Below are 26329 nucleotides of genomic sequence, written 5' to 3'. Positions count from 1 at the left end.
AACACTGAGTTTCCAGTCGAGTATCTTCTCTTATCCGTGGGGTGATCACTCCCTGTCTGGAGGGACACAATTTTGTGTTCTTTGAAAATGTGTTGATCAGCTCACGGGATAGAAGATTTTGTATACTGCAGTTTCACCTGAGCTGTTGACGGTATCAATTTCATTGCCTTGAACACCCTTGTCCGGAAGCGATGTCCACCCTGTTTTCTGCGAACACTGCCTGACATCGTCCTTTGAGTAAGCTATGCCGGACGCTCACTACCCTTGTGAGATCAGTCCGGCCTCTGCTGGGACGGATCCTATCTCCTCTCTCCCACCTGACAATTTACCATTTTTAGCCTCTCCAATTAGGTGAAAGGATCAAGACAATGACAGTGTTGTTCCTCCTATACAAGGCATGGGAATTGCTGCTTCTACTCACAGATTTCTGCCTCTGCCTTGGTCTCACTGCTCGAGGTGGCTGGAGCTGCAGCCTCCCAAAGGAGATATAAAACCCCTCAAAGCTGCTTCTCCACTTGTGCAATGGCAGCAGCGTCTCTCATCTGCAAAGACCATGTAAGCAGTAAAATACTCCATCTGAGCCGGGCACAGCCAGGTCTCCAGTGTAATTAAACGTGAGGATCAGTTATGGGGGGAAGGGAAGGAATCTAACCCTGTTCAATGAGGGTATTCCAGAGGGAGCTGGTTAAAGTCATCCATGAGGCTAATTAGCCATGTTATTTTCTTGTTATTTCTGGGTCCCCTGCACGGTGTCAGATGTTTGATAGCAGCTATTCTGCAATCCCCAGCAAAAGGAAACAAAAGACATCCTCTAAACATTACGCTGGAAGAAAATTCGTTATACCGCGACTTTGCTTGTGCAAGACCCGGTGAAATCAGCATCCCTGTGCAGCTCCTTGGTCTGTCGGTGCTACCAAAACACAGCGGTTCTCCTTGTTCCATGTGTCTGGCAGTGCTGATACACTCTGGTCTTCCTGGAAAAAGCCCACCCTATGCTGCTTGAAAAATCTGCGAAGTTCCTTCCTCTGCAACTCACCCTGCTGTCATATCCTTAGCTGACAGTCCGTCTACACAATTAGGGTTAATTGCTTTGTTTTTCAAGCGGGAGACGGAGGCAGAGATGAAGGAGCTACACACGCCACATGTTTTGTATTTGCCCACATGCTGATTTAGCCTCTCGCAAAGGTTTAAGCGGAGCAGCAAAGAGGCACTTCTGGCCACTCTAAAGGGACTGGCAAAGGGACCCGTGTCCTGACATTGCCTCACTGAGTCCTCTATGTATTTTGTGCATCAGGAGCACACCGAGATGCTTAGAGGAGAAAGTGGGTCCTCTTGCAAACCTCACTAGAGTTTGGGAAATGTTCGCCTGAGTATGGCATCCTGGTTTGTGTCGGACAACAAGCTGTTGGCTTAAAACACCCCAGCCAAATGTGTTGGTGCACAGAGCTAAACCTTCAGAAGTCGGAGGAACCGGGCATACAAGAGACTCAGTGGGCATCGGTTACTTGGCACCTAGATCTTTTGGAGGATGTGAGACCTCATTTTAGGCAGAAAGCTTACCAATTACAGATTAAGCCCAATTTCAGACCCATTCTTGCCCTTCTAGACAGAAATCATTCAAGGCCAGGCTGGATGGGGCTTTGAGCAGCCTGGTCTAGTGGGAGGTGTCCCTGCACAGGGCAGGGGGGGTTGGAACTAGATGATCTTTAAGGTCCTTTCCAACCCAAACCATTCTGTGATTCTGTGAAATGTAGTGTCACGCCAGGCAGCGAGCAGCAGCAGGGAGGCAGGGGGATTGCTCCTGTTCGTCCAGGCACAGGAGGTGATTCCCACAGTTGCACGCACTTTCAGCAAAAGCAGTGCAACTTGGGGATGGGCTGTGGAAAAGCTGTGTTCCTTGGACCATTTGAGGGCGGATGATACTGGGAATAACGATAGCACCCGAGTGTTGCTGTGCTTCTTTGTTAACTGAGCTGACCCGTATGCTTTTTGGCACTGTGAGGGACTGTGTGCTAAATGGGACAACAGCTAGGCATTTCCAGGCTTGTGATAATTTGGAGAATTTTAAAGAAATATATTGTTTACCAGTTGAATAGAGAAAAGAGAGGAAAATAGCAGGGAATGCAAACGGTTGAGGTATCTTTTCTCTGCTCCCTGGTAATGGTTCTCTGAGCAGTGATAATTCAGGAGCAGCCCTTTACCTCCCCAGCCAACAGAGATGATTTTCCAATTAGCCAAACTTTCGGGTTGGCCTCCCATGAGCTCTGTGGAGAACTCACCGATGCATTATGCAGCTCTGCTTATCATTTCTACCCTTTCAACTCACCTTGCTGCCTGCTCCTCCTTGCAAAAACCACGAGAGCCAGGCACAGGTTCATACCTGGACATGTCCTTGTACCCAGGAAAATGCCAGAGAGCGGCTTTACAACAGTCATGGCAATGAGGAAAAAATGGAGGTAAAGGGAGCTCTGCTCCTGTGTTCGGGGCTTGCCCTGAGTGTTGGACCCCTGCGTATGCCACCAGATCAATGCCAGTCTCGGGGACTGCTGCAGCAAAGGCATCGGGCTCAGGGAGAGGATCTGCTGGTCCCTGAGCAAGGACCAATGTGGCCTGCAGGATCTTCTATGCCTACCAAAGTACCCTAGTTGGAGGGGATCGAGGTGTCCATACAGGCTGTTCTGAGTTAGTCTTGAAGTTGCAGCAGCACCAGAACTTTTCAGGTCTGCAGGTGTCCAACAACCTGAACACTGATGGGAAACCTCCCTAAAAACATACGGTCCATTCAATCAGGAGTGCTCATGGGATTTCTGAGTGGAGTTTTCTGAACTGTGTAGTCCAGAAAGTTGAAAGAAATGGTGAGATTAGTATTTCTAGTCCTAAGAATTTACAAAATCCCTTGCTTCTCTGTTGCTTGGCTTCCCCCAATCAAAGACCAAGATGCAACCAGACTTTCTGCTGCCTTTAATCTTCCTAAGACTCAGAGAAATAATATCCCAGGGACTGACTTTAACCTTTTTCTTTTGTAAGGGCTCAAGCCATCCCTTCCTTGGGGTCTGCAAGGATGCTCACCCCAGTGACCTGCCTGGGCAGAGGAGTGTGCTGGGAACAGGATAAGAAAAACACTGCTCTCTTCTGCTAAACATTGCCTTTCCAATGAAATATCCAGCTCTTGTGTCTGGTGGCAGGTGACCCACAGATGATCTGCCTGTGTGATGGGCTCAGGGGGCTGGAGGGGGGAATATTCCTTAGAGGTGTAAGCACAGAGTGAAGGACGTCATTTGTGTGCCCAGGGTACAGTCTGCTTTCATCGCTGCCGAGCGCTGACACACGTTAGCAACACGGAGGGGAATCTCACCGGGGTGCCTGTCCTTGGGCACAAGCACTTGCGCTTGCTTAAGGATGTGGTCATGCAAAGTGGCCTCTCAGCATGAGGCACGTACGTGTTACTGAAGCACTTTGAAGCAAGCTAAGGTTCTCATTATATTCTGGGCCTGGCAACAGCGCTGTTGCTTCATCTGAGGCTTGTTTCTTGTGGTTCCGAGGAGCTGACAGGAGTTGACCCACTCCCAGCCAGTGGGGAGAGCTCCTGAATGGGCACCCTGCTGCTGTGACCACTCCTGCAGGGCCCACCTTGGTCCCTGAATTGCTTTACAGACCAGGACTGTATTCACACCACCAATAAGCAGCCACATAAGGAGGTTCTGGAGAATATCCTGGAGACCTAATCCTGGCTAGATCTGTGCCGAAGACAAACTCACAGCCAATGGTAGCATCTCTAGCCCAGATGACCTTTTCTAAATGGATGCTGGAAGGCAAATAAAGGTGTCAGAGAGCAGGCGGAGGCAGGGAAAGACCTCAGCTATAAGATGAGAGCTCTTGGTATTTCCTTTAGGTATGGACACTTTGTGTGTCCATACATTACATAAAATGTCATTAAACTTTCCTCCTCATCCCTCAATGGGTTTCGGTTCAAGCATTGCAGGTCACTTTGATGAAGAGACAGTACTGCCCTGCAGACCCCAGAGAGTAAATGGTTTCTCTACTGCAGTATTTGTTGTGGTGGTGCTTAGTCACATTTCTCACACTGGCAGCACCTTCAGCCTGACCCAGTAGGGAATCCTTTGTGAAGAGCGTCACTGCATAAATAACTACATCACATTGGCCCCAGCAACGGGACTTGCAGGGATGGGTGAGTGCTGTGGGAGGGCAGAGTCTGGGAGGGCAGGGTTTGGAAGAGGTATTGGAAAGGCAGGCTGCAAGTTGCTGGTATGCTAAAAGTCCCATTACTAAAGACTTTGCCTGACTTTCTTGGGCATAATGGCATGCTTCCCAGTCATGATGTCTTCTTTCCATGGTCTGCCAGAGTTGTGAGCCATGCCAGGTACCTCAAATGCTCTCAGATCTGTGTATTGAAGTTTCTCAGAGATGAATTACCATGTGTAATTGCCATGATGGATAACACTGCAAGGTATTGAACGGGGCCCTGGAGTCATTCAGGACCTACATTCGCCCCTTTTGTTCAGATGGAAAATTAAATGATTCTTAAAATAATAAATGTGCACCCTGGAGAGAAATACTCAGCTGCTCCCTCAAGAGGTGCTGTGCTGTTCTTGTGTTGAGCAAGGAATAATGAAGGTAATTGAAAACTTATTACTTTGGGGGCAAATTTATCTTGGCTTGTACAACCTTGCAAATACACTTGACTGGTGAGGCAATCCATGTTCTGCAACAGGGACAACAGCCACACTTTAAAAAAAAAAAAAAACAGGCCATCAGATCTGGGGTCAGATTCTGCACCGCCTTGTTCTTTGTCTGGTTGCAAAGGTCTTGAGATAATCCCGTGCCAACTGGTTGTACAGTGCTACCAGAACAGACCAGGGTGAGAGTGTGCGAGCTAATGTGTGTCAACTGGACTGAGGCAGGCTAAGATCTCCCAGACCGTCAAGAAGAACTCACTAAGCTGCAGGCAACCGGTCAGGGAAAGAGTGTGCTTGGATATAAACAGCAGCACAAGTGCTGTATGGGAAAGGTTGGCCCTAGCCAACATGTTGGCATTCCTGAGTCACATCAAGGGAGACTGCAAGGATCTGTCCATGCTTCCTCTCACCATTTGGTTTCTTCCATGTCTCTTCTGTGGCTGTAGTTGAATGGTGGAGGTGGAATCGGGATGGGAGGACCAGCGGGTCATCTGGCTCAAAGCACAGCAAGCTGGGGAAAGCCCATCAGAAGCCAATGAGGTGCTGGAAGCGGATGTATGAGGCGAGGTGGAAGGGCTGGGTTTGTTTAAGCCTGAAGATGAGGAGGACAAGGAGGACCTCACTCCTAGCTTCAGCTGTCACCAAGGGAACCGAGAGTTTGGAACCCTACTGTCCTCCGAGGTGCATGGCAACAGCACAAGAGGCCACGGGCACAGGCTACAGCAGGGGCAATGCCAACAAGGTACAGTGAAAAAAACACCTTCATAACAAGCATCACAGCCCTGGGACAGGGCAGTGGTGGGGGAATATTTGTCTTTGGAGATATTAAAAGCTCAGCAGGACAAGGCCTAGAGCAACATCACCTAATTTTGAAGTTGGCCTCTTTGTGTAGGGTGTAGGACCAAAGGCCTCCAGAGGTCCCATTCTACCTCAGTTGTACTGCTGCTTTGGTGCTGATTTGAAAAGAAGAGGAATTAAACCAAGAAGAGGAATTAAACCATTCGCCAAGAAGGCCAACAGCATTCTGGCTTGTATCAGGAACAGTGTGGCCAGCAGGAGCAGGGAAGTGATGGTGCCTCTGTACTCGGCACTGGTGAGGCCTTACCTCGAGTACTGTGTTCAGTTCTGGGCCCCTCTGTACAAGAGGGACATTGAAGCGCTGGAGCGTGTCCAGAGGAGAGCTACCAGGCTGGTGAGGGGTCTGGAGACCAGGTCATATGAGGAGAGGCTGAGGGAGCTGGGCATGTTTAGCTTGGAGAAGAGGAGGCTGAGGGGAGACCTCATTGTCCTCTACAACTACCTGAAAGGAGGCTGGAGAGAGGTGGGTGTTGGCCTCTTCTCCCAGGTGAATAATGACAGGACCAGAGGAAATGGTCTGAAGTTGTGGCAGGGGAGGTTTACATTAGACATTAGGAAGAATTACTTTACTGAAAGAGCGGTCAGGCACTGGAACAGCCTGCCCAGGGAGGGGGTTGAGTCACCATCCCTAGAGGTGTTTAAGAAACGTCTAGATGTGGCACTTCAGGGCATGCCCTAGTGGCAGAGATCGTAGGTTGTTTGGTTGGACTCGATGATCTTAAGGGTCCTTTCCAACCATGAAGATTCTGTGATTCTGTAAACCTTGCTAGTTCTGCAGAGGCAAGGAAGCCACGGGAGCTGCAGTCTGCCTCACCGGAGAGTTGTGTCTCAGACTGAGGTACCACTGCTGAATATTTTCTTGGTGGTGCCCAAGGTTTGAAAAGGGTTTTGGATCTCTTAAACCAGGCAAAGACAGTGACTCTGTCCCCTGCAGGTCAGCGAGGGGCGGGAGTCATTTATTCCTTGAGATGTTTTCAAAGATGGTGCAGGAGCAGCTGCATGAGCATCCAGTCCAGTGTGAGAGTGGTCCTCCCCTGCCCTGCACACCCTGAAGAGAGAAAAGCAAGAGAAGAACAAAAGCAAAAATTTGCTTCTCAGTGTCTGCTTGGGACCTGGCCTGGCTGCAGGGAATTTCAAAGCAACACTTCAAAAAGGGGGTTTTGATGCCTTTTTTGTTTTGTTTTGTTTTGTTTTGTTTTTTGTTTATTTTTTCTTTTTTTTTAATTAATTCAAATGAAATGAAAGTTTTCACATGTTGGGTTTGTTTTTTTAAAAAAAGCTCTCAAATAATTAGTGCACTCAAAGTAAACAGGCTCTTCATGCTTTATTACCTGATGTGTATTATGGCTCCATTAATGCACTGTGGCACTTCTGCCATTTTCCATGTTTCAAAATGTTTTAAAGACGGGACTCAAATCATCAACGTTAATTGCCAGCAAAACAAAAATGAACCTTCTAAAAGGGAAATCATTTCATAGCTCTAATTTGATTAAGCGGTAAAGCTCATTGTTTCCATCTTAGGTGGACAGTAAAAACACAAGTAAAGTTAATATTTATTAGTCTTAATGTGCAGGCCAGGTAATTACGTTGCCCGTTGCGGCAGTGAAGACTGTGTGACTCTCACTTGCTCACTCGCTCTGTGTTTGCACACCCTTCGGGTAAACAGGAAAGGGAGGAGGGAGATGAAATTCTCTCTCCAAAGGGCTCCTGATTTTAATCGTGTGCTCGGGACTATGGACGGGGGTAGGTAATTGTGTTTGGTGACAAAGGCCAAAAAGCAGGAGTGGGTGAGCAGCTCCGGAAGGAGCCGTGACTTACGCAGGCAGCAGTATGTGTGTAGGCATGCACACACGCAGACACAGAGTCACACGTACGCTCTCCCCGTGTGCTGTTCATTTCCCACACAGAAATCTTTCCACACTTCCAAAATTATTTTTTTCTCCGCAATTTGTTTTTTTTTTTTTCTTTTTCTTCTTGTCCCTTCCTTTGCAGCCTTTAAGCAAACCCAGCTGAGTCGTGGAGCATCCTAGCGCTGTGAGCAGGACCAGCACTGCAGTGTCACCAGCATGGGCTGTGGGACAGATGTCTCAGGGGCCTTGCTGGAAGCTGAGTCTTGAGCTCAGGAACTTTTGGGACTGTTTCTGCCCCGCTGTGATACTTCCTGCCCAGTGTGTGACAAGGGGACAGAGCAAAGGCAGGGGCAGAGCAGAGCTGAGGGTGCTGGCTGGCAGGGAGGAGAGGCTGCAGACCAGGAGAGCTTTTGCAGGCAGCGGAGAATTCCTTCTCCTTGGCTGATGGTTCAAACCCACCTCAGGACACCCGTGTCTGTAAGGCTTTGCCTCCAACAGTTTTGCTTGCTGTGTGTCTGTAAATCTGCTCATTTCCATCACTGCATTGAGCACTTGTCAGCATCTTGGCTCGTAGACACTGGGCTGCTCTGTAGGAAAGATGCTTTTACAGGGCAGCTGTAGATACGTATGCGGGGGATCAGGACAGTTGCCCAGGGCAAATAAGACCCATCACTTTGCTAAGTCAGAACCACGCCAGGTGCAGAGAGCTCTCACATCTCTGATTTGCCTGTGCCTGCATCGAGCTGAGCGTTGTCTTCATCCTCACCATGTCTGTTCGAACGCTGAGCCTGGGCAGGACCTGCCAAGCCAAGGCAAGGTTGGCCCCACAGCTCCGCAGGCCAGGCTAGCTGGCGGTGAGTACGTACTAAACCTGTGACCTCTGGATCAGCACTGACACGAATTAACATGAGCTACTTCCAACACCTGGGCAGGAGCTGAATGAGAGATTTTCTAGCCTCCTTTTAATTGACCCAGTGAAGAAGAAAAGAGGCCCAGAGCATCACAAGGCTACCATTTGATTTCCCCACCAAGTCTGCTCAGCATCTTGCAGGATTTGCCCTCCTGCATCCTGCCTTTTAATTGCTGACTGATTGTAATATAGGATTTTATTTTCCCTATAAAGACACTTGGGGCCCCCAGATGTTCTCCTCAAGTGTGGTTGCGTCAGCACTAGAGACTGAATGACTGATACCAGCAATTTTTACAGCTTGAAAGAAGAGAAATATGTGAAGGGGATTTAATTTAGCTCCAATATTGTGTCTTCATCTTCAAGACTCTACAAGAGAACGACACCAAAAGGTTATTTTACAACGAGAGGAGGGAGAATTAGCCTGTGAGAGGGAGAGATCACCGAGCTGGCTTTCTAATATCAGTTCATTACAGAGAACACGTTTGCACAGCCACTTTGCTGCTGCTGTTAATTTAAACCCAGATGATTAAAAGCTGTAATTGCACCATTTTAAATAAATGTCCGCTATCTGGATTATTATATTTTTAATTAGCGCGGCTCTATCGAATGTTTTTATCCCTCTGATTGATTTGTTTATACTGTATTTATTTATAATTCATTGATCTCCCTGACCCAGCTATCTCCTGAGCATGCAGTTTGGTCATGATTCCTGCAGATGGAAGAGGACTGAACCAGGAAAGAGCAAAAGGTACCAGGTCAGATCTCCCTTATGAGCTCTTTGCAGCTGTCTGCCTTTGCCTCCCGACCCAGGTGCTCTTCTGCACTTTGCTCTTCCCCAGGGCTGTGGGGGAGGATGAACAGCGTGGAGGACTGGCTATTTGGGAGGTAGGATGGGGGAAAATTGAATTGCCATCCAGCAAACCTCAGGATATGGTGTTGGCAGGAGAAACCCAGGACCCCAAGGTTTAATCCTGTGTGTTAGGACACATTCTCTAACCACTGCTTCATGGGCAGGACTCTGCTCCTCTGTGGGGGGACTCTCTAAAAGTGTAAAATTTCCCTGGCAGATGGGAAATGATTTCCTGGCAGGCTGGGTTACATGTGCTGGAATTAGCTCTTCCAGGGCACATGCCTCCACCTCCACTCCCCTGAGTGCAAATCACATTTCTAAGCCTTGCTCTCTTTCTTAACATCACCCGAATGAGACTTGAGTAAAGTCCAGAACGAGCACCATGATACCCCATTGCATGCTGTTCGCTGCCAGGGGCAAGGAGGGGCAAGCAAGGATACCTTGCAGATCATTGTCTTGATGTTCAGGGCACTCCTGATTGCTGCTCAGGGGCTGTGCACGCGTGAGAACACGCTGAGAATATTCGAGAGGCGGCTTTTGCTCCTGTAGGACTCCAGGGCACCTCTGCCGATGCACTTATCTCCTATCACATGTAATATCTGCAGGACGGGGACTGTTACTTGCTCTGACTTTGTGCTGCACCCACTACGGGAGGTTTCTGGCTGCTGACAAGGGCCCTGATCCCCTCTGATAATGCAATGCATCCCGATGAATAGTCAGCCTCCCTGGCAAATACTGCAAGGCTTCCAAACACTCCACTTTACCCCTTTACCCCAAACACTCCCGATTTTATACGGTCTCTGGAACCCTTGAGGAATGGATCAGGCCTTCAGCATTATAGCAGAGGAGTCTGCCTGTCTCCCCTGGCTACAAACATAGTGTGGGGCCTCAGCATATTGGTGCTCTCTGCTGCTTAATGGCTTTTGCCCTTGCAGTGCGCGTGGGTCAGGACAAGAGCCTGGTGATGGCACATTGCCAGGGAGGCTTTTGCAAAGGGAACGCTATCCCTGGGCAAGTTTCAGGGTGGACTGTGTGACAGGGCAGCAGACGGACAGCACTGCCTGATAACTGTGCCAGAATGATGGTCATGCATCCATACAGAGGACCTAGTGGAGGGGAAGCTATAAAAGCAGCTGCTCGTGGGGCACTGGCTACCAGCAAAATGGGAGTACAGCGTTGAAGGAAATCTCTTGGAACAGCACGTCCAGTCGCCTGGCCTCACAGCTCAAGACGAATATGAATTTACTTTTGGAAGGCCATGTAAAGGGCACCCAAATGTGTTGCATGTAAGCTCCACAGCTCCACTCCTCCTCAAAGCTTATGTCCTTTAGCACAAAAAGAGAGGACGTCCCAAAGACAGAGCAGGAAGCAATCAAAGAATAGAAACTGTAGAGGCTTCAGACATGTTTTCATTGTGAATCATTCAGCTACCCAGCCAGAATATAAGGCAGAAACTAGATATGGACGTACCGGAGCCTGATTTCGTGGGTACCAGAGCAGCCCCTTGGCAGGTACAGCACTGGATGAATGGGATAGGTGAGGGGAGGGCCATGACTTCGTAGCAGCATTACAGAGAACTAGTGTCTGCAGCAAACAAGCCATTTTGGCCATTCAGAAAGAGTAATTACACTTTGAGATCTCTGGGGTGCATTTTTCTTGTTGGACAGTAATCAGACTGTGCGTTCCTTTTTTCTTATTTTAATTAAAATATTGGTTTGTCATGTTCACCAGGCGGCTAGCTTGCTCTGCCCGAGTACGAATGAGTAATAGCATTTTGTAATTGGCTGAAGTGTCTATCAGTAAATAAGTCTTGTAATTTAGCGAGCATCCTTGAAGTGCTTACTGTTATACCTGACACAAAGCTGAGGACTCCTACCTTCAGGAACTTAACTGGCAATAGAGATGTTAAAGACAAATAAAGGTGGTTTTACATGAGTATAGCACTGTGCTCCTTGGGAAATGTGGAAGAGGTGGGCTGGGATGAGGCATTGGCATTCTGCAGTCGTCCACAGCAACTCTGCTCTCTTGAACTCTTTCAGTTTGACAGGCGGAAGAGGGTTTGAAAATCTGTGTCTTATTGATTTTACCTAAGAGAAAACAGAAACTTGTACAAACCGCTTTCCCTAATGAATTTCCTATTGCAACCTTTGCCTTTGGTAGGCTCAGTGTGCAACTGGTGGTCGTTGTGCAGAAAGGCAGAGATGCTGTTTGAAAGCCCTGATCTCTTCAGGCAGGTCCAGGCTGGGAACCAGGGCACTGTTGGTCTGATACATTACTGGCCCTGAATGTTTTGATTGCTGGAAAATCCCGTGTCAGAAGGACCCCTGTGGAGGTTGTCTAGGCAGGGTCAGCACCCCGACTGGTTCTCTGCCCTGTGCCTTGGCCAGATTTGCATGCACTGGGTTCAGTTTTGCCCCAGGGCATCAGTCTCAGCCACCTTATTTTTTTAAAGGCTAAAAACTTGTGCTGTGACATGAAGACATGAAGACTTTGAGCTCTGGAGCTAAGCAAGGCCTATAGCTGTTCCCTGCAGCACACAGGGAACCCGAGAGGCCTGTTTCCCTTTCCCCGGGTTGCACCTCTCCTGCTCTTAAGACCTACCTCCTCTTTGGCTTTGTAAAGAGCAGCAGTTCACTCTTCTTTCTATTTACCTGCATCCCCTGGGGAAGGGATCAGGAGGAGCCCAGACTGAGCTGGAGTGACACCTCCATAGATATGCACATGCTTTTACTGCTCCCCAGCAGAGTACGTGTGCCCCAGCGCTACCAGCACCACTCTTTTGCTCTTCTGAACAACAGCAACAGAGACATCAACCAGAAACTCAGACCAGCTCCTGGGGGTTGCAGCCCCAGGGTGGCAGCGCACAGATAACTCACTCGGTGTTCATGCTGGAGTTGTTTCTTCATGGGTGCACACCATCTGCCCGTTGAGGCACGTTGCTTGAGACCAATCTTCCTGTTTGCTGTTGGCCTCTGTCCTTCCAAGGATGGTGAGGTTTCCTTCCAAAGACCCTAAACCAGGAACAAAAGAGTATCACTGGGTGTCCCTGCCACTAGGCCATGCCAAGGGGATGGAGATGTTAGGGTAGCAGCTTCAGTCCCCTGCTGGCAGGGTGCATGGAGCCCATGGAAAATCCCAAGGGGCCATTGGCCATTGTGAGGTTGGTGCAACCCTGGCTGTACTGGGAGGACAGCCTGTGGGGAGCCACACTGGTGTGGTGGTGCCCCATTGCCACAAGCAGCTACCACTCCTCCCTCAGCGGGGTCGGAGCCTCCAAAGTCCAGGAATACTTCTGGCGGCTGAGAGGAGAAGACATCAGTACATGTAAAATCACCTCCAGCCCCCATTGCCTCAAGCTGTGGAAGATCCAGTCTCCTGCAACCTGGAGCTCTGGTGTCTGGGAAACAGTGACTGCCACACATCATGCCAAAGTGCCACCACCACGGACCATCTGGTGCCCGGAACATTTAACTGGACACTCCTCCCTCTGCCCCTGCTGTTGCTGCTTAGACTGTGAAGTTTCAGAAGAGCTGAGTGAATAAGGAGGTTTTTTGGATGCCGAACAACAACAAAAAACATTGCCAGGAGAAAAAGATTTGTATGGAAGGCTACTTACAGGTTGTCATTAGGACAAACACCACCACATTTAACCCTAGCTAGAACAGTTCACTTTCATGTTATTTAGTTTTCTTCTAGCCTGTTAAAAACTGTCGATTCTAACATGGGAAATGCCCTTTAGAAATGAAAAGCAGGCACTTAGTTTTGGGGAAAAATCTTTGTCAGCGCAGCAGCACTGCCTGCATCCTCCCAGGGCTCTGGGCCACGAAAGTGCTGCTCCAGGGAAAGTCCCTCTTTCCAGGGCTCCTGTTGCCAACATGCATCTCTGCAGTGGGCAGTATCCAGAGCTCGGGACAGCCCGTGGCACAGAGGACACCCATCCTGAGCTTCTGCTCTTACGGATATGGACCATAAATAGGACAATCTGTGCTCTTTGGCTCTCTCTGCTGGCTGCAGTGCACCCCATTCCTGGGCTTGTGCTCAGCAGTGTCCCCCCACATCGCACCCCTGGGGGAAGAGGCTGGCATGGGGAGCAGAGCAGCAGGGCAAGAAATATCATACTTGAGCCTCTGGGAAGAACTACAAACCTTGATGAGCCCAAGAAGTAAAATAGGGAAGAAAAGAGGCAGCAGTGAAGTTTTACAAAAGAGCCTTGCAAACATGACAGCCAGTTTCCGGGGGGATCCTTTTTCTTCCTTAAACCTCAATCCTGAGGAAAAGGAGAAATTTTTCTTGAAGGCAGAGCTGTGTAAGGGAGCAGGCGCTCTACTCCGGGGCACAGCAGCGCTGAGAGGGATTCATCGACTCCTGCTCTGTGCCTGGGGAAATCTCCTAACAAGGGTTGAGGAACGAGCAAGGGAGGGATCGTGAGCATCGCTCAGCTCACCTCCTGGGAATGTTTTGCCAGGGCTGGAGACAAGGAATGTTTCCTCCCTCCGTACCGTGAAGTGCGACAGGCTGCCGGCAGCAAGAGCCAGCTGCACGGAGCGGGAGGCAGGCAGCGGAGAGCATCAGGAGGATGCTCTGGGGTTGTGTGTGGGACCAAGTCCCTCTCTCTCTCTTCCAGCAGCCAGCCCAGGTGATGAGCAAAGTGTGAATTTCAATGCATCATTTTATGCTTTCTCAAGGAATCTCTCCATAGGAAATACTGGGGACCTTCATTAAATTAATTTTGTTAACTGAATGAACAGGTAGTTTCTTTTTCAGATGATGTTGGAAGTATTAGTTCATGACACAAACTGGCACTTGTACTATACTTATGAGAAAAACTGAACTTGGTCATTTTTTTTTGTAACCTTTTTTTCGTGTTCTACAAGTAGTTTATGGGGTAAGTCTCCTGAGACTGGGATCCAGAAAGTCTTCTGAGATACAGCATCTGGCCAAACACCTATCCTCGGAAATGCAATTGGGTGCTAACAAAGAGTAACAAATAGTTCCCTAATAAAAAAAAAAAAAAAAAAAAGTCAAAGGAGAAGAAGATGCTCAGTGTAAGTGGGTTTTATTGCATTATTCTGGTGAGAAGCTGTCAAGGAGTCAGAAGGTGTTCAGAGAGCAGGGAGTACAGTTTGTTCCTTTATCATAATAACTTTTATTGCCTAGGTATAGCTTTTCTCACCCTGGTCAATAAGCATCCTGCTGCTTTGCTTTCAGAGAATTAGGACTCAGTTACAACAGCAAGTGCTTTTTTCCAAGCGCCTGGTGCCGACCCATGCGGGAGCTGGGGTTGCTCCGCTGCTCCCTGGAGGTGCTGGGAGCTGGGAAGGATGAAAGGGAAGAAGATTCCTGCGGTGAGAGCGGAGGTCTGGGAAGCTGAGATGCTCCCAGTGGCTAGGGATCGGAGCGATGGTGTAATGCTTGCTAGGAGCCACAGAGGCAGAGGAAATGCAAAGGCAGCGCAGAGCATCTTACAGGCTGTTCTGGGTGAAGGGTAGTTGTGCCCGTGGGTCCAGGCTCTTGATCTTTTCTCTGGAGCCAAAAGGAGTAAGCTGGTGCCAGAGTGGACCCAGGCTATGAAATCTGGATCCCACAAGTATTTCCTCTGCACCACAGCTAGGATGGCTTCAAGCTATCTGTCACCAACAAGCCACCTGGGCCAAGGAAATCTTGTCTTTTTTACCAATTTGGGCTGCACGTAAAAAAATCCTGGCCTGCTTGCTAGAGTGAATTACCCCTTCCGGCATCGTTAATCGGAGAGTTTGCTGTTGGGGATGGCTGAGAAGCTCATCACTGACTTCTCATCAGGGGATGTGCGTTTCCAGGCCTTATACAACCTTTTCTGGTTTTCATTAAAAGCAACTCTTCAGGCGGCAGTTTCAAGCCGTTTTAAGTGGTTCCTCATGGACATTTCCCTGCACTGCCTCAGATGAATCACCAGGTTGAAGGTACCTGCTGGAGAGGGGATTGCTCTGGGTCTGCCCGTGACACCGAGTGCAAGAGGGGAGATGAATCAGCCGCGTGTGGCTCGTCATGGCCCCTAACCTCCCTCAGGCCCGTGCTGAGGCTGAGAACCGTGGAGCCTTGGCTCTGAGCTGCGCAGAACACGGCTGGAAAACCTCTCACAAAAACTGCTCTCCCCTTCGGCAGCTCTGGCCCGTGGGAGGACACTCCACCTCTGGGCTCAGCCCAGATTCAGCCTTGCCCAGCGAGAGCCTTCCCAGCCCAGGACACTCTTTTGTGGCTGTGTGGACAGGGGCTAAATATAGTCATTTAATCTCTTTACCCCATAATTCCCACCTAGCAAAGAGAAGCCATAAATCTTTCTTTGTCTTTCTAGTCTTTTTAGCTCAGCAGGGCAAGACCGTCTCTTGCATTGTGTTTGTACGGCTCCAGCACCTGGGACTGCTGGCGCTGCCGCCGTGCAATTACATGTGGTGATACTGTATTTAATGCCCCGGGAGACATCTCCCCGAACTCTAGGAGCTCCTCAGTTGACGGAAGGAGCAGGTTTGTCTTTCTACCTCTGAACTGAGGACGTTCGCCCATGCCTCCACCAGTATATCTTCATTAAGCTTCGCAGAAGCTGCCGTGCTGTGCCGTGCTGCTGGCTGTATTGCTGAAACGGGCTGGTGTAGCGTGTGAATCACTGTCTTTTAATTCCTGCTTGTGCTTGAGCATCATCCGCATCCCTGTTTGCGATGGGTTTCACTCCAGCAATTGGCAGGATTAAACTGCCTTCAGAAGCACTGGCTGAGCATAGTGACCAAGAGGAAAAACCTCAGGCGAGCGGTGGTCTATTTATATCCCATGAAAGATGGACTCAGTGCACAAGAATATTCAAGCCCTTGGCACCTCCACCCTGTTTTCTGTTCCTGTAGCCGCTGTCTTGAGGCTGCCTCAGCACTGAGCAATTAGCTGCTTTTTGAAATCTAAGTGGAACCTCAGTCAAGGCAGGAGTGAGAAGCTGGGGATGGGGAGGTCTTTGCTTTACTGAATCCCCTAAAATCTGCTCCCTTGACAATGTGCAGCAGCAAAGGAATCAGAGGTGAGTAGGACGGCTGCTCTCTCCTCCGAGAGTCTGTCTCCACACTTTCAAACAGCATCTTATTCTCACACTGCCTGCCTTTAGGGCTGAGAAATGATCTGCATTACCTGTGCTTCTCACATGTCTTTTTGGAGGCTTCTCCCCCACCAGTGCCAGCCTTTGCCCCCTCCCAGCGTGAGTTAACCCTGCACCTTCCACAGCTGCACCACAGAAACCCAGGGGGTGAAAAAGGGTGTCCTGCGGCACCAGCAGCAGCCACAGCTGCCGTCTTCCAGCGAGGGAGGGAGGGCATCACCCGGTCCTGCCTCTGTGGGCTCAGGGGGGACGGTGCCAGCAGCTTCCCTCCCCGCGCACGTCCCCCCTCGCCTGTTGCCCAGCTGAGCCCTGTGGTGACCGAGCGTGGCAGGGCTGCGGTTTCACGTCGGCCCTGCTATAGTTCCCAATGCTGAGGGATTCACCCACCCCCAACTCGAATCTAACAAGCCCCTGCCCGCAGGGGAAGGAGGCGCAGACCAAGAATAAAAGGCAATGGCCCACCAGCCTTCAAGAGCGATGCCCCACAGAGAGCTGCACTCAGCACAGACCGGAGGCGACTTAACACACCCTCAGTTGGGGAATCCGCCTCAACCTCAGCCCTCTGCCCATGAGCCACTCTCAGATCCCCCATTTTTCACCTTTCGTTCACATATGATGTCCACAAAATGTTTGTTACCTTTAATCCTGAACAATGAATTTCTCATGAAAATGACGCCTGGCCCCCAGGCGGGATGCGTGCTCTACGGCTCCAGCTCACCCACGATTGCATGCCACAAACCAGCATGGCCAGAAAGGGAAGAGATTCTGAAAAAGCACAAAGAATTCCTCTTCCATTGACAGAAGCACGTCCTTTCCCAGATGATATCTCCTACCCCACTGAGCCTTTTAATATTGGCTTTAAGGATGATGTAGTGGGTAGAAAAACTGCTGTAATCAGTTTATTAGATGAAGAGGGGCTGATGGCATGGAGTTAACATCTCAGCTTTACAGGGATGAGAAATCTCCCCCTGCACAGCAGAACAAAGGAAAACTTTCCGAAGGAATCCCAGAAGCAGTGCTTGTCAGGGATGTCGCAAGGAGTAAAATATGCCAGGTAAGAAAACCTTTTAGTCTTTGTGGCTGAGGAGGGAACGAGGTACGTGTGGGGAAAGTTGTGCTGTGAACCACTTTTATGATCCCCATCGCTTGGAATACACAGCTGTGATTTATAGTGATGCCTCTGGTGATGGGTGTAAATTCTCTAGACTGACTGAAGTGCCAGCACTGTGGATTTGACTCAGCCACAATTATAGGGATTTGATATCTCAAATACCACTGTGTCTCTAGATCCCTTAGAAAGACAGCAGCAAAACCAAAAATAAATAGATCACTTTAAGAGATATTGTGTGTGTGTGCATATACACATGCGTGTGGATGCTGCTTGATGCTGCTGCCCTGAGAGGGGTGGCATTTTGAAGACAATCAGCCTGAGAGGTGACCTAGGTTTTCTCATTGACCACCAAGTCTCAGCATCACTGTTTGAAACATAAACTTTATTGCAACAAAGAATTAAAAATAGTACATCTGAAAGAGTTGCAGAGTGCATGTCATTAAAGAACTAGTCAGAAATCACAACTCAAGCAAATCGTGTACAATTGGAACAGAAAGTTTTATTAAAACAACTGGAAATCAAACTCAAATTTTCCTTGTTTGTTTAATTTCACCATAACCGTGGATTGTGTATTTACAGTCTTCGCCTCTTGTGGTGAAGGTTCTGCTCAGGGCGGGGGGCTAGGAAGAAGGCAGGGATGGATGGGGAGAAGAGGTGGGTTTCAAAAGCTAACAGGATGTGAAAGTTTTCCAGAAGAAGTTCTTGCAGCCCGCTTTGCGTTCCCGGGGTGCCAGAGCGGGGTTTGAGTTAGCCGAGCGCTCCAGCTCCAGTCTCACTTCGTCCTGCTCAGCCCCTCGGGACAAGTCCTCAGACTCCAGGGCTTCATTTTCTGTCTGGCTTGGCTCTGAGAGCAGTTCTGCCAAAAAGTATTTGGCCAGTTCCTTGGGGCAGAAGAGAGAGAAAGAGAGAGAGAGAGCCCACCATTAGTCCTTGGCTTCTGGGGGCTCACCACTCTGTCCCTCTAAAGCACTTTTGTGCCCAGATTAGAGACATGCAGGACTCTGGAGAAGGGGAGCCCCAGCTTTCCAAAGAGCCCAGACCGACAGCTACTACGCAGGATCTATGCCTATGAAATAAAGCGGAGGAGAAAAGCGCTGACATCTACCTGGTGTGGGGAAGAGACCACTGTCCTGGCTGTGGCAGGGAATGAACTCATCTGAGTACCCTATCACCTTCCCTTCCCCACTGCTCCAAGCACACTGTGCCAGACCCAGTAAGGATGCTGAGAGATGCTGATGAAGTGACAAGGGAAAGGTCTTTGGGGGAGCTCACTTGAGAGGCTGAGTCGGGTCACATTCTCACTGGGGGTTGTTTTTTCTCTTGTCCCTCCAAGCCCTGGCTGCCCCCTTGCATGGATAAGGACAACCTCCTGCTGCACCCAGGAAGCTGCCTTGGTTCAGTACCCCAGGGAAACCCTGGAGAGCTTCACTGGGGGCTCTGCCCTCTGCCCTGGCAATGGCTGCTCCTCATCCTCCGCCAGCACCCAGCTGGGCTGGGCTGCAGGAATGCGTCCCCTTCCTGCCCCAGTTGCCCAACCTGTCACCAGCTCAGCCCTGGCAGGGAACCAAGGGATCTGTCAGGGATTTTGGGTCTGCAGCAAGCAACTGAGGGTCTGAAACGGGGACACTGGGGAGGTCTGGTGAGGAGCTGGAGGTCTGGACTGAGGATACTGGGATGCCTAGTGGGGAACTGGAGGCATCTGTAGGGAGGCAAGCTGGGGGTATGCAACAGCAGTGCCAGGGGCTCTGCAGGGGAAACCGAGGGTCTACAACCGGGAATCAGTGGGGTGTCTGGAGGAGAAGCAGGGGTCTGCAGCGGAGAAGCGGGGGTCTGCATCAGGGCCGTCGGGGTGCCCAGCGGGGTGCCCGAGGGGTGCCCGCCCCGTCGCGGGGCTCTCACCTGCTTCCCGGCGGCGGCAGCCAGCGACTTCTGCAGGAACTGCCGGAGCCGCGGGTCCGAGGGGGCGGCCGAGACGGTGCCGAGGGCCAGGGCGATGGAGAGCAGGGCCAGGGCGCACTGGAGGCGGCACGACAGCATCTCGCCGGCGGGTCGGGCGCGGAGAGGCGGCGGCGGGGAAGCGCTGACGGCTCCGCTGCGGCTCGGCTCCGGCGTTGGGGATCTCCTCGCCGCCCGCCGCCTTTATAAACCCTTCTCCTGACGTCAAGGCGGGGGCGCCCCCCTCGCCCCACGCCGCCGGGGGTGGGTCCGTGCCCGGCACCGGGGCGGAGAGGGGGGGGTCGGGACGGGGGATGCTCCGCTCTGCCCGGGGCCGGCTAAGCGTCCACGGTGCCCCCCCGAGTACCCCCTTCCGGCCGCCCCCGGCGCGTTCTCTCCCCAAATCACCACCCCTCCGGAGCCCCCGACCCTGCTCCTCTGCTCCCTCCTCCCCAGCCACAAGCCCCCCACCGCCGCGCCGGGGGGGTCCCGGCTGTGCACCGCCCACCCCGCCGGTCTAAGCCCCATGCTGCAGGGCTAAGCCCCCCAGTATTCCCGGTGCCAAAGCCTCTCGCCCTAGCGCGGCTTCCCGCCCCGTCGGATAAGAAACGGCTGCAGAGTCCAGGGAGCTGGAAAGGGTCCCCCCCTTAAGAGTGGATTTGCCCCCGGCTCCAGCAGGCAGTGGGGGATGTTGAGCTGCCCCTGGGGGTCCTGTCTGCCTCCCCGGCCCCTGTGGGACTCGCCGGCACCGGTCCTTGCCCAGACCCTGTCCCCGGCCCCGGCCAGCTCCACCGGCCGTCGGGACAGCTTCGCTGGCAGCCGGCAGCCTCCCGGGAGAGTGCCCCAGCTCTGCCATAGCTCTGCAGCTCGGGGGAGCAGTGACAAATCGGTCCCTGGCTGAGCCTGCAGGGACCCCTGTCTCTGTCCCAGGGTCGTTGGACCTGCTGGGCCCCATGGGGATGTGCCTGTCCCGCTGGGGTGGTCAGTGTCTCCCACTCCTCCAGCCTGTCCCCGTGAGCTGGATGTTGCCCACACTGGGCAAAGCTACTGCAAGCCCCTGTCATCTCAAAGGATGGGCCTCTTCAGCTATCTCCTAGGTGGCAGGAGCAGAGCAGGATGTGCAAGGGAGGGGTGGGTTCTGGTACCACACAGAAAAGGCATATCAGGGGCTCTCTCCTGTCTCAGCTTACAGACGAGGAAAGTCAAAGGCTCATGGAGACAAGGGCCCAAGTACTGCACAAAGATCTCCAGTAATCTCCAAAAGGATGTTTCATTTCATGTCAAATTGATGTGCCTCCCCCCACTTCAACCCCAGTGCTGCTAGCTGGGTTTGCTGAGACTGGTCTGGAAGCATGGAGCATGAACCAAGCTGTTCCTGCTCTGCTTTACAGCCCAACAAGAGGAATCGGTGCTGGTTGTTGGATCCAGACCAGACAGAGCTCTGGGCTGAACTGAGACTGCCCTCCCTGGGTGGTGCCTCCCTTCCTTTGTGCAGACAGCTGCCGGTGTAACCTTCACCCTCTGTGTCCTCCTCAAATCATAGTGTAAAATGAATGACACCCATGAGAGAAGAAGCCTTCATTTGTAGCCCAGGTGACCCTGTGTGTTGATTTGACTTGTGCTACTTTTGTGGATATCTGTCTGACCTGAACAAGGCCAAGTTCTGCACTCCTTGGACCCTGTCTGTCTTCTAGCACTGGTGTTGCTCTGGGGGAACTGGTAGAGAGGAGTCTGCCCCTGCTCTGTTCAGACACATTCCTTTATTTTGGGCATAGGACACAGCCTCCTGCCAGGGCCAACGGAGCTGGTTGGCTCCAAGGGCCATGAGTCCCACAGCTTCTCTCTCCACTGTTTCCCTGTACTGGCAGCTGGACCAGCATCTCCCTCCTCCTACCAGGAGCGAAAGAATCAGAGCCAGTCCTGGGCATGTCAAATGGCCAAGGCAGCAGATGCCACGGCATTAAACCTATCCTGGCCCTCTTGCCTGCCTTCAAGAGAGATTTCCTAGGGATGGTTTCTCCCGGCAGCAGGAATTTCCCCACTTCTCCCAGCTGTGCCAGTAGCAGCAAGCTGGGCTCTCCCAGTTTACTTGCACTGGGAATAGACTGTTTTTGTAGCCCCAAGGCTACAAAGGGAGACCTCCTTGGCACAGCACAACCCAGCTGTACCACGCTTGCAGTGCCAGCCTGGACCAGCTTTGCAAAGGGCCCCAAACTCCCCATCAGCTCATCTCAGCTCCCACAGCCCAGGGCAGAGCGGCCTGCTTGGGTGCTGTATTGGAGAGGAGCAGAAATGGAAGTGGGAGGCAGCACTGGGTTATTTCAGACTCCCCTGGGGCTACTGGAATCATGGAATCATAGAATGTGTTGGGTTGGAAGGGACCTTTAAAGGTCATCTAGTCCAACCCCCCTGCAGTAAGCAGGGACATCTTTAACTAGATCAGCTGTTACCTAATGTCCCCTGCCACTTCACACAGCAGGCAACTGTCCGGCCTGGCACCCATTTGCCATTCAGCTTGTCACCCCAAAGGGAAGGGGACACTGGGATCTCCCATCACGCCCGAGTGGGAAGGAATGGCTACCAGCTCCTTGATCTGCCACAGCTCTGGATCTGCACTGATGTGCCACAGGGATCAGTTCAGCATCTGTATTTCCCAGGGTATAGCAATGAGCTGGAGTACAGCCTTGGACTGCTGCATGGGATGGAAAACTGTGCTGCATTTCGGCACTGTTAGGACCCATCTGTACACCAACATGGAGATGGGAATTGTAGGAGTTGGCACAGCGCAGGAGCAACCTTCCCAACTTTCTTATTTCCTACCAACTTTGTGTGGGGCCAGCAGGACTGTTTGAACAGGATTTTGCAGAGGCGCAGAGCTCAGTCTGAGAGGGATGGGCTCTGGGCGGGCCAGCAGGGCTGGTTTGTGTTTAGGGCTGGTATTGTTAGGCTGGCGTAAAATGGGGGAAAATATCAGACTTGAGTTCTTACGGGGTTTTGTGAGGCCATTCTTGATGTCCTGCCCAAATCCAGGCTGCTCGGCACCCCACTCTTCCCTGGCTACCTGCAGCACCTCAGTGTGCGTGAGTCCAGCCCTACTAAAGACTTTCAGACCAGAGCTGTTCCTTGCTAGCCCTTGTCTTCACCCACCCTTTGTTTTTCATTTTAACATCTATCCACCTCAACCCTGCCCTGCCGACCCTCCCTGACCATCTGGCAGCGCAAGGCAACCTGCTGCACAGCAATAAAGCCCAACCGGGCTTGGGGCTAGGAGGAATGTCACTGCAGTTGGAGAGGTGTGCTCCCTACAGTGTAGTCCCAGGCAAGCACAGACCCTCAGTCACATTGCAGATCGCTGGTTTCGATGGTCACTCTGGCTACTGTGTGTCTTCCAGCCATGTGGGAACAAGGTTTGAAAGACCAGGTTGGCTCTGATTCCACGTTTCTGTGCAGCACTGGAGCTGAGTGTCTGTCCCCCTGCTCCGGCCTGCCTGAGGGAGACTGGAGAAATTACATCGGTGTCCTCTAGCAACAGGAAAAATATTACTGCAGGGACATGTCTTGGATTTGTCCCACTGAATTTCAGACACTCATCTGGCAAGAAAGGATGTGCTCATTTTCTGCTCTCTGGTCCTGCACCCCATCAGGAGATGACTTGTTTCACGAGCCAGAGCAGCCTCAGGAGGACTCTGATGCCCACCTTGGCTGGTTTTCTCTTCCTGGGCTTCAGCTGAGGTTGTGAGGCTGGTGGAGGCAGGACTACAGCCAGGGCTTTGCTGGGAAAGTGCCCCTAGAAACATCTCAGCCTGTTTAAAGGAGACTGATTTCCCACTAGGCCTGAGCCTTGGTGCTGGATAAAATGTCGAATGGACCAAAATTCTAGGTGACCTCAGGTAGAATTTGGGACAATCACTCTGATTTCCAGCTGAAAAGTTTTGATGTTTAATTTCAAAGAAAATCTAAAGGAAAAATACAATTTAAATGAAAATGAAAACATGCACTTTGATTCAGAACACCCTCTTGTGCTGCCATGAAGGAACTAGCAATGAGGGAGTGGAGAAAGGGAGTCCATCTGTTCCATACGTCTTCGGACTGTCTCCGAGGTAAGGGCAGACCTCCAGACGTCCTTATGACTCTGGCAGAGGCATGGAGCGGCGAAAGAGTTGCAGATTGATTTACCAGTTCCGCCTCCCCCAGCTCCTCTATGGGATCACTGTGCTCTGAATTTTTTCCCACTCATTCGCCAGCCAGATAAATCCATCATCCGCTCGGCTGCAGCGAAGGCGATTCTGTTCCTTTCTTTCTGCCGCAGCGCTGCGGGGCATGTGGCTTTGCAGACGATTGAATTGTATTGAATTCCTGTGACTGCTTCCTTACCCCCACGTTCCCAGCTTGCTCCGCAGATCCAGAGCAGCCCAGCAATGCCTGGGACTGCGTGCACAGGCTGCTCGCTCAGCGCTGTGCCAGCAAAGCGTGCCCTCTGCTGTCACCACGGCCGCAAGATCGGCTCTCGTGACACCTTCCCTCCCCAGCTATCACCTACAAAAATGCTCTCTGGACTTTCTCAGCTCTGCTTTCACGAGCAGGAGAGTTTTGCCACGCATCACTACCTTGCCAGCAGGGACACCCCCGCCTTTTTCTTATATTCTAGCACTCAACCCGGTAGGGTGGAGCTGTGGTCTGGGAGACAGGGCCGTGGAATTCCTCATCCTGGCTCTGGACATGCATCCCATGCTGTGGGGCAGTGAGGAAGCCACCACAGCTCTTGCAGCTTCCCAAAACCCTAACGGAGCAGCTTCCTTGTGGAGGGCTGATGCTGCCCCGGGAGATACAGAGGAGCAGAGGATGAACAGTCAGTCATTCCTGAATGATAATGAGAAACAAGAGCTCAACAAGGGAGAGAAAATTCCACTGACTGGTACGGTGTGTCGCTGGGACAGGCCTGGCAGTGTCAGGAATGTACATGGATTTGTAACAGTCCTGAGAGGTTTCTGGGTAAAATGCAGTTTCTATAGTAAAACTTGGGCACAAATCCAAAAGAATTAGACTCTCCATTAATTACAGTCCTCTGGCATTTCTGCTGCAGGTAGCAAGGATGGGAGCCAGACTGTGGCGGTTCACAGAAGGGGGATCCTGCTACCTAATTTTTCTGACATCTCTGTCTAAGAGCCTGAGCTGTATTTAGGATTTCTGTTGCTGCTATCTGAGATTTGTCCTCGGTCTCAGCCTCCCAGGGTGCTGCCATGGCATCCGTAGGGCTGCAAGCAGCCCCCTGGAAGTCAGGCAAGGGAAAGATCAGCACAAACACGTGCAGAAGCAAAGGTGAAGAGGGCGAGCTAAGAGCAGTACCAGGCTATTTACCCGTACTACTGTGGTGACTATTGGGAGCCATGGATGGGCCTGTGTTAGGGACTGTACAAACAGATGCTGGCCCATAATGTAAGGAGTTACTAGCATAAGGCAAGTGATGATGGATACAGATGGGTGAGCACAGGAAAACATGGAATAACAGAGGGCTCTGCTTTCTTTCTATAACTCTTCTCTATAAACACCATCTCCACAGCAAGAGCTTGGTCCGGCCTTCCCTCTGGCTGTACCAGTGTCCCCCTCTCAGAGAGGCCAGTCCAGGAGGCTCCAGGTGGCCATGGGCACTTGGGTCCAACCCCTCAAACAGGCAGCTTGCATCCCAGCGACACAGGATCCTGCCCGCGGGCTGGCGGCGGCTCCCAGGCAGCTCCCAGACACTTTGGGCTGCAGCTGGTCATTCCCTACAGCAGATCCACGTCGGGAGACCCTGGGGACAAGCTGCAGGCAAGGACCTGCCTTCTGCCTGCAAACATGATAGAAAGATTTTCCCTGACAGTAGCAGATGTCCCAGGTCGGGCTGCAATATATATATATATATATTTTATTATTTATTTTTTTTTTAATTTATTCCCTGCTTAAACTCCGTCTTCGCCTGCCCTCTCGTGGAGACCCGGCAGAATACAGAGAAAGCAAGATTCGGCGATGTCGCGGAGCTCATACACGCATCAAACGTTTTGGAAAGTCACGGCCTTGCTGCCTGCATTTAAACCGTCCACACTTTAGTGTCATTTTTCACTCAGCACAGGTTTTTCGGCACCAAAACCAGGCCTAAAGGCTAGAGAGCGGGTTGGTGAGTGCAGAAAGGTCAGCACAGGGGTTCACAGCATCCCCTGCTCAGCCCCGGGAAACTTGAATCCCCATTTCTCTGACAGGCTTTCCCAAAGGCTGTCCTAAAAAGTAAAATGGGAAAGGAGCTGGCAGCATGGCAAGGGTTTTTTTTCAGTGCAGAAGAAACCTTAAGAAAAGGAAAACTTAACCACATCCCCGTCTATCGGGCAGGTCTTTACGTGGGAGGAAGGGGAGATGGGTACCAAAAGAGCTGCTCAAACACATTCTGGGAAACTTCATGGAAAGCAGCCAGTTTATTGGCTTGGTGGTGTCCTTTCTTCTGTGTCTCGGCAAGAGTCAGACCCCGTATCTGGAGCTGGGTTTTCAAAGGGCAAATAACCCAGCGGCGCTGACACGGGCAGCGTCAGTTCGGTGTTTGTGGGCTCCGCAGCCATAAAACACGTGTAGGGCCCTTTTATGTGACTGCTCCCTCACCGCTGCAAACACCGTCCGTGCTGAGCAAAGCTGGCCGTGCCAGATGCCCGCAGACCTCTGCCCTGCGGATAGTACGGGAATGATTGCTATCGCTTCGGCTGAACTGCCTGGAAAAGCCATGACATCATTTAAAAAAAAAAAAATAAAATTATCTGTCAAGAGGAGGAAACACAGCCATGATCCAGGAAAAGACTGTATTTATTTTTCAAATGCAGCTGAGCAAGTCAATGGGAAATAGAGGTCGCGGCTATGCAGCCTGCTCATCCGGGGCAAGCGGAGCTGACAGCCCAGCCCAGCCACTTCTAAAAGTGACAACTGCAGTAATCGGAGAGGTAGTGAGCTCAAAGACAGGCAGCTTCCGACAGAGAGGGGAGAAA

General features: G+C 51.3%; 1 protein-coding gene across 1 annotated transcript; it reads right to left on the bottom strand.

Moving 5' to 3' along the window:
* Positions 1 to 18058: 18058 nt before the first annotated feature.
* SST (somatostatin) lies at positions 18059 to 19427 on the bottom strand. Its single transcript, XM_054205191.1, has 2 exons — positions 19290 to 19427; positions 18059 to 18271 (listed from the first exon to the last, which is right to left on the bottom strand). Exons 1-2 carry the CDS (start codon positions 19425 to 19427, stop codon positions 18059 to 18061), a joined length of 351 nt encoding a protein of 116 aa, XP_054061166.1.
* Positions 19428 to 26329: the final 6902 nt, after the last annotated feature.

Source organism: Rissa tridactyla, chromosome 6, assembly GCF_028500815.1.
Source record: "Rissa tridactyla isolate bRisTri1 chromosome 6, bRisTri1.patW.cur.20221130, whole genome shotgun sequence".
NCBI lineage: Eukaryota > Metazoa > Chordata > Aves > Charadriiformes > Laridae > Rissa > Rissa tridactyla.
This window is presented reverse-complemented; position numbering and strand designations above follow the sequence as displayed.

Coding starts and splice junctions, on each gene's coding strand:
- SST (XM_054205191.1), bottom strand. CDS start 19,427: ATGCTGTCGTGCCGCCTCCAGTGCGCCCTGGCCCTGCTCTCCATCGCC. Junction 18,272..19,289: donor CTGCCGCCGCCGGGAAGCAG/GTGAGAGCCCCG, acceptor TTCTGCCCCAAG/GAACTGGCCAAATACTTTTT.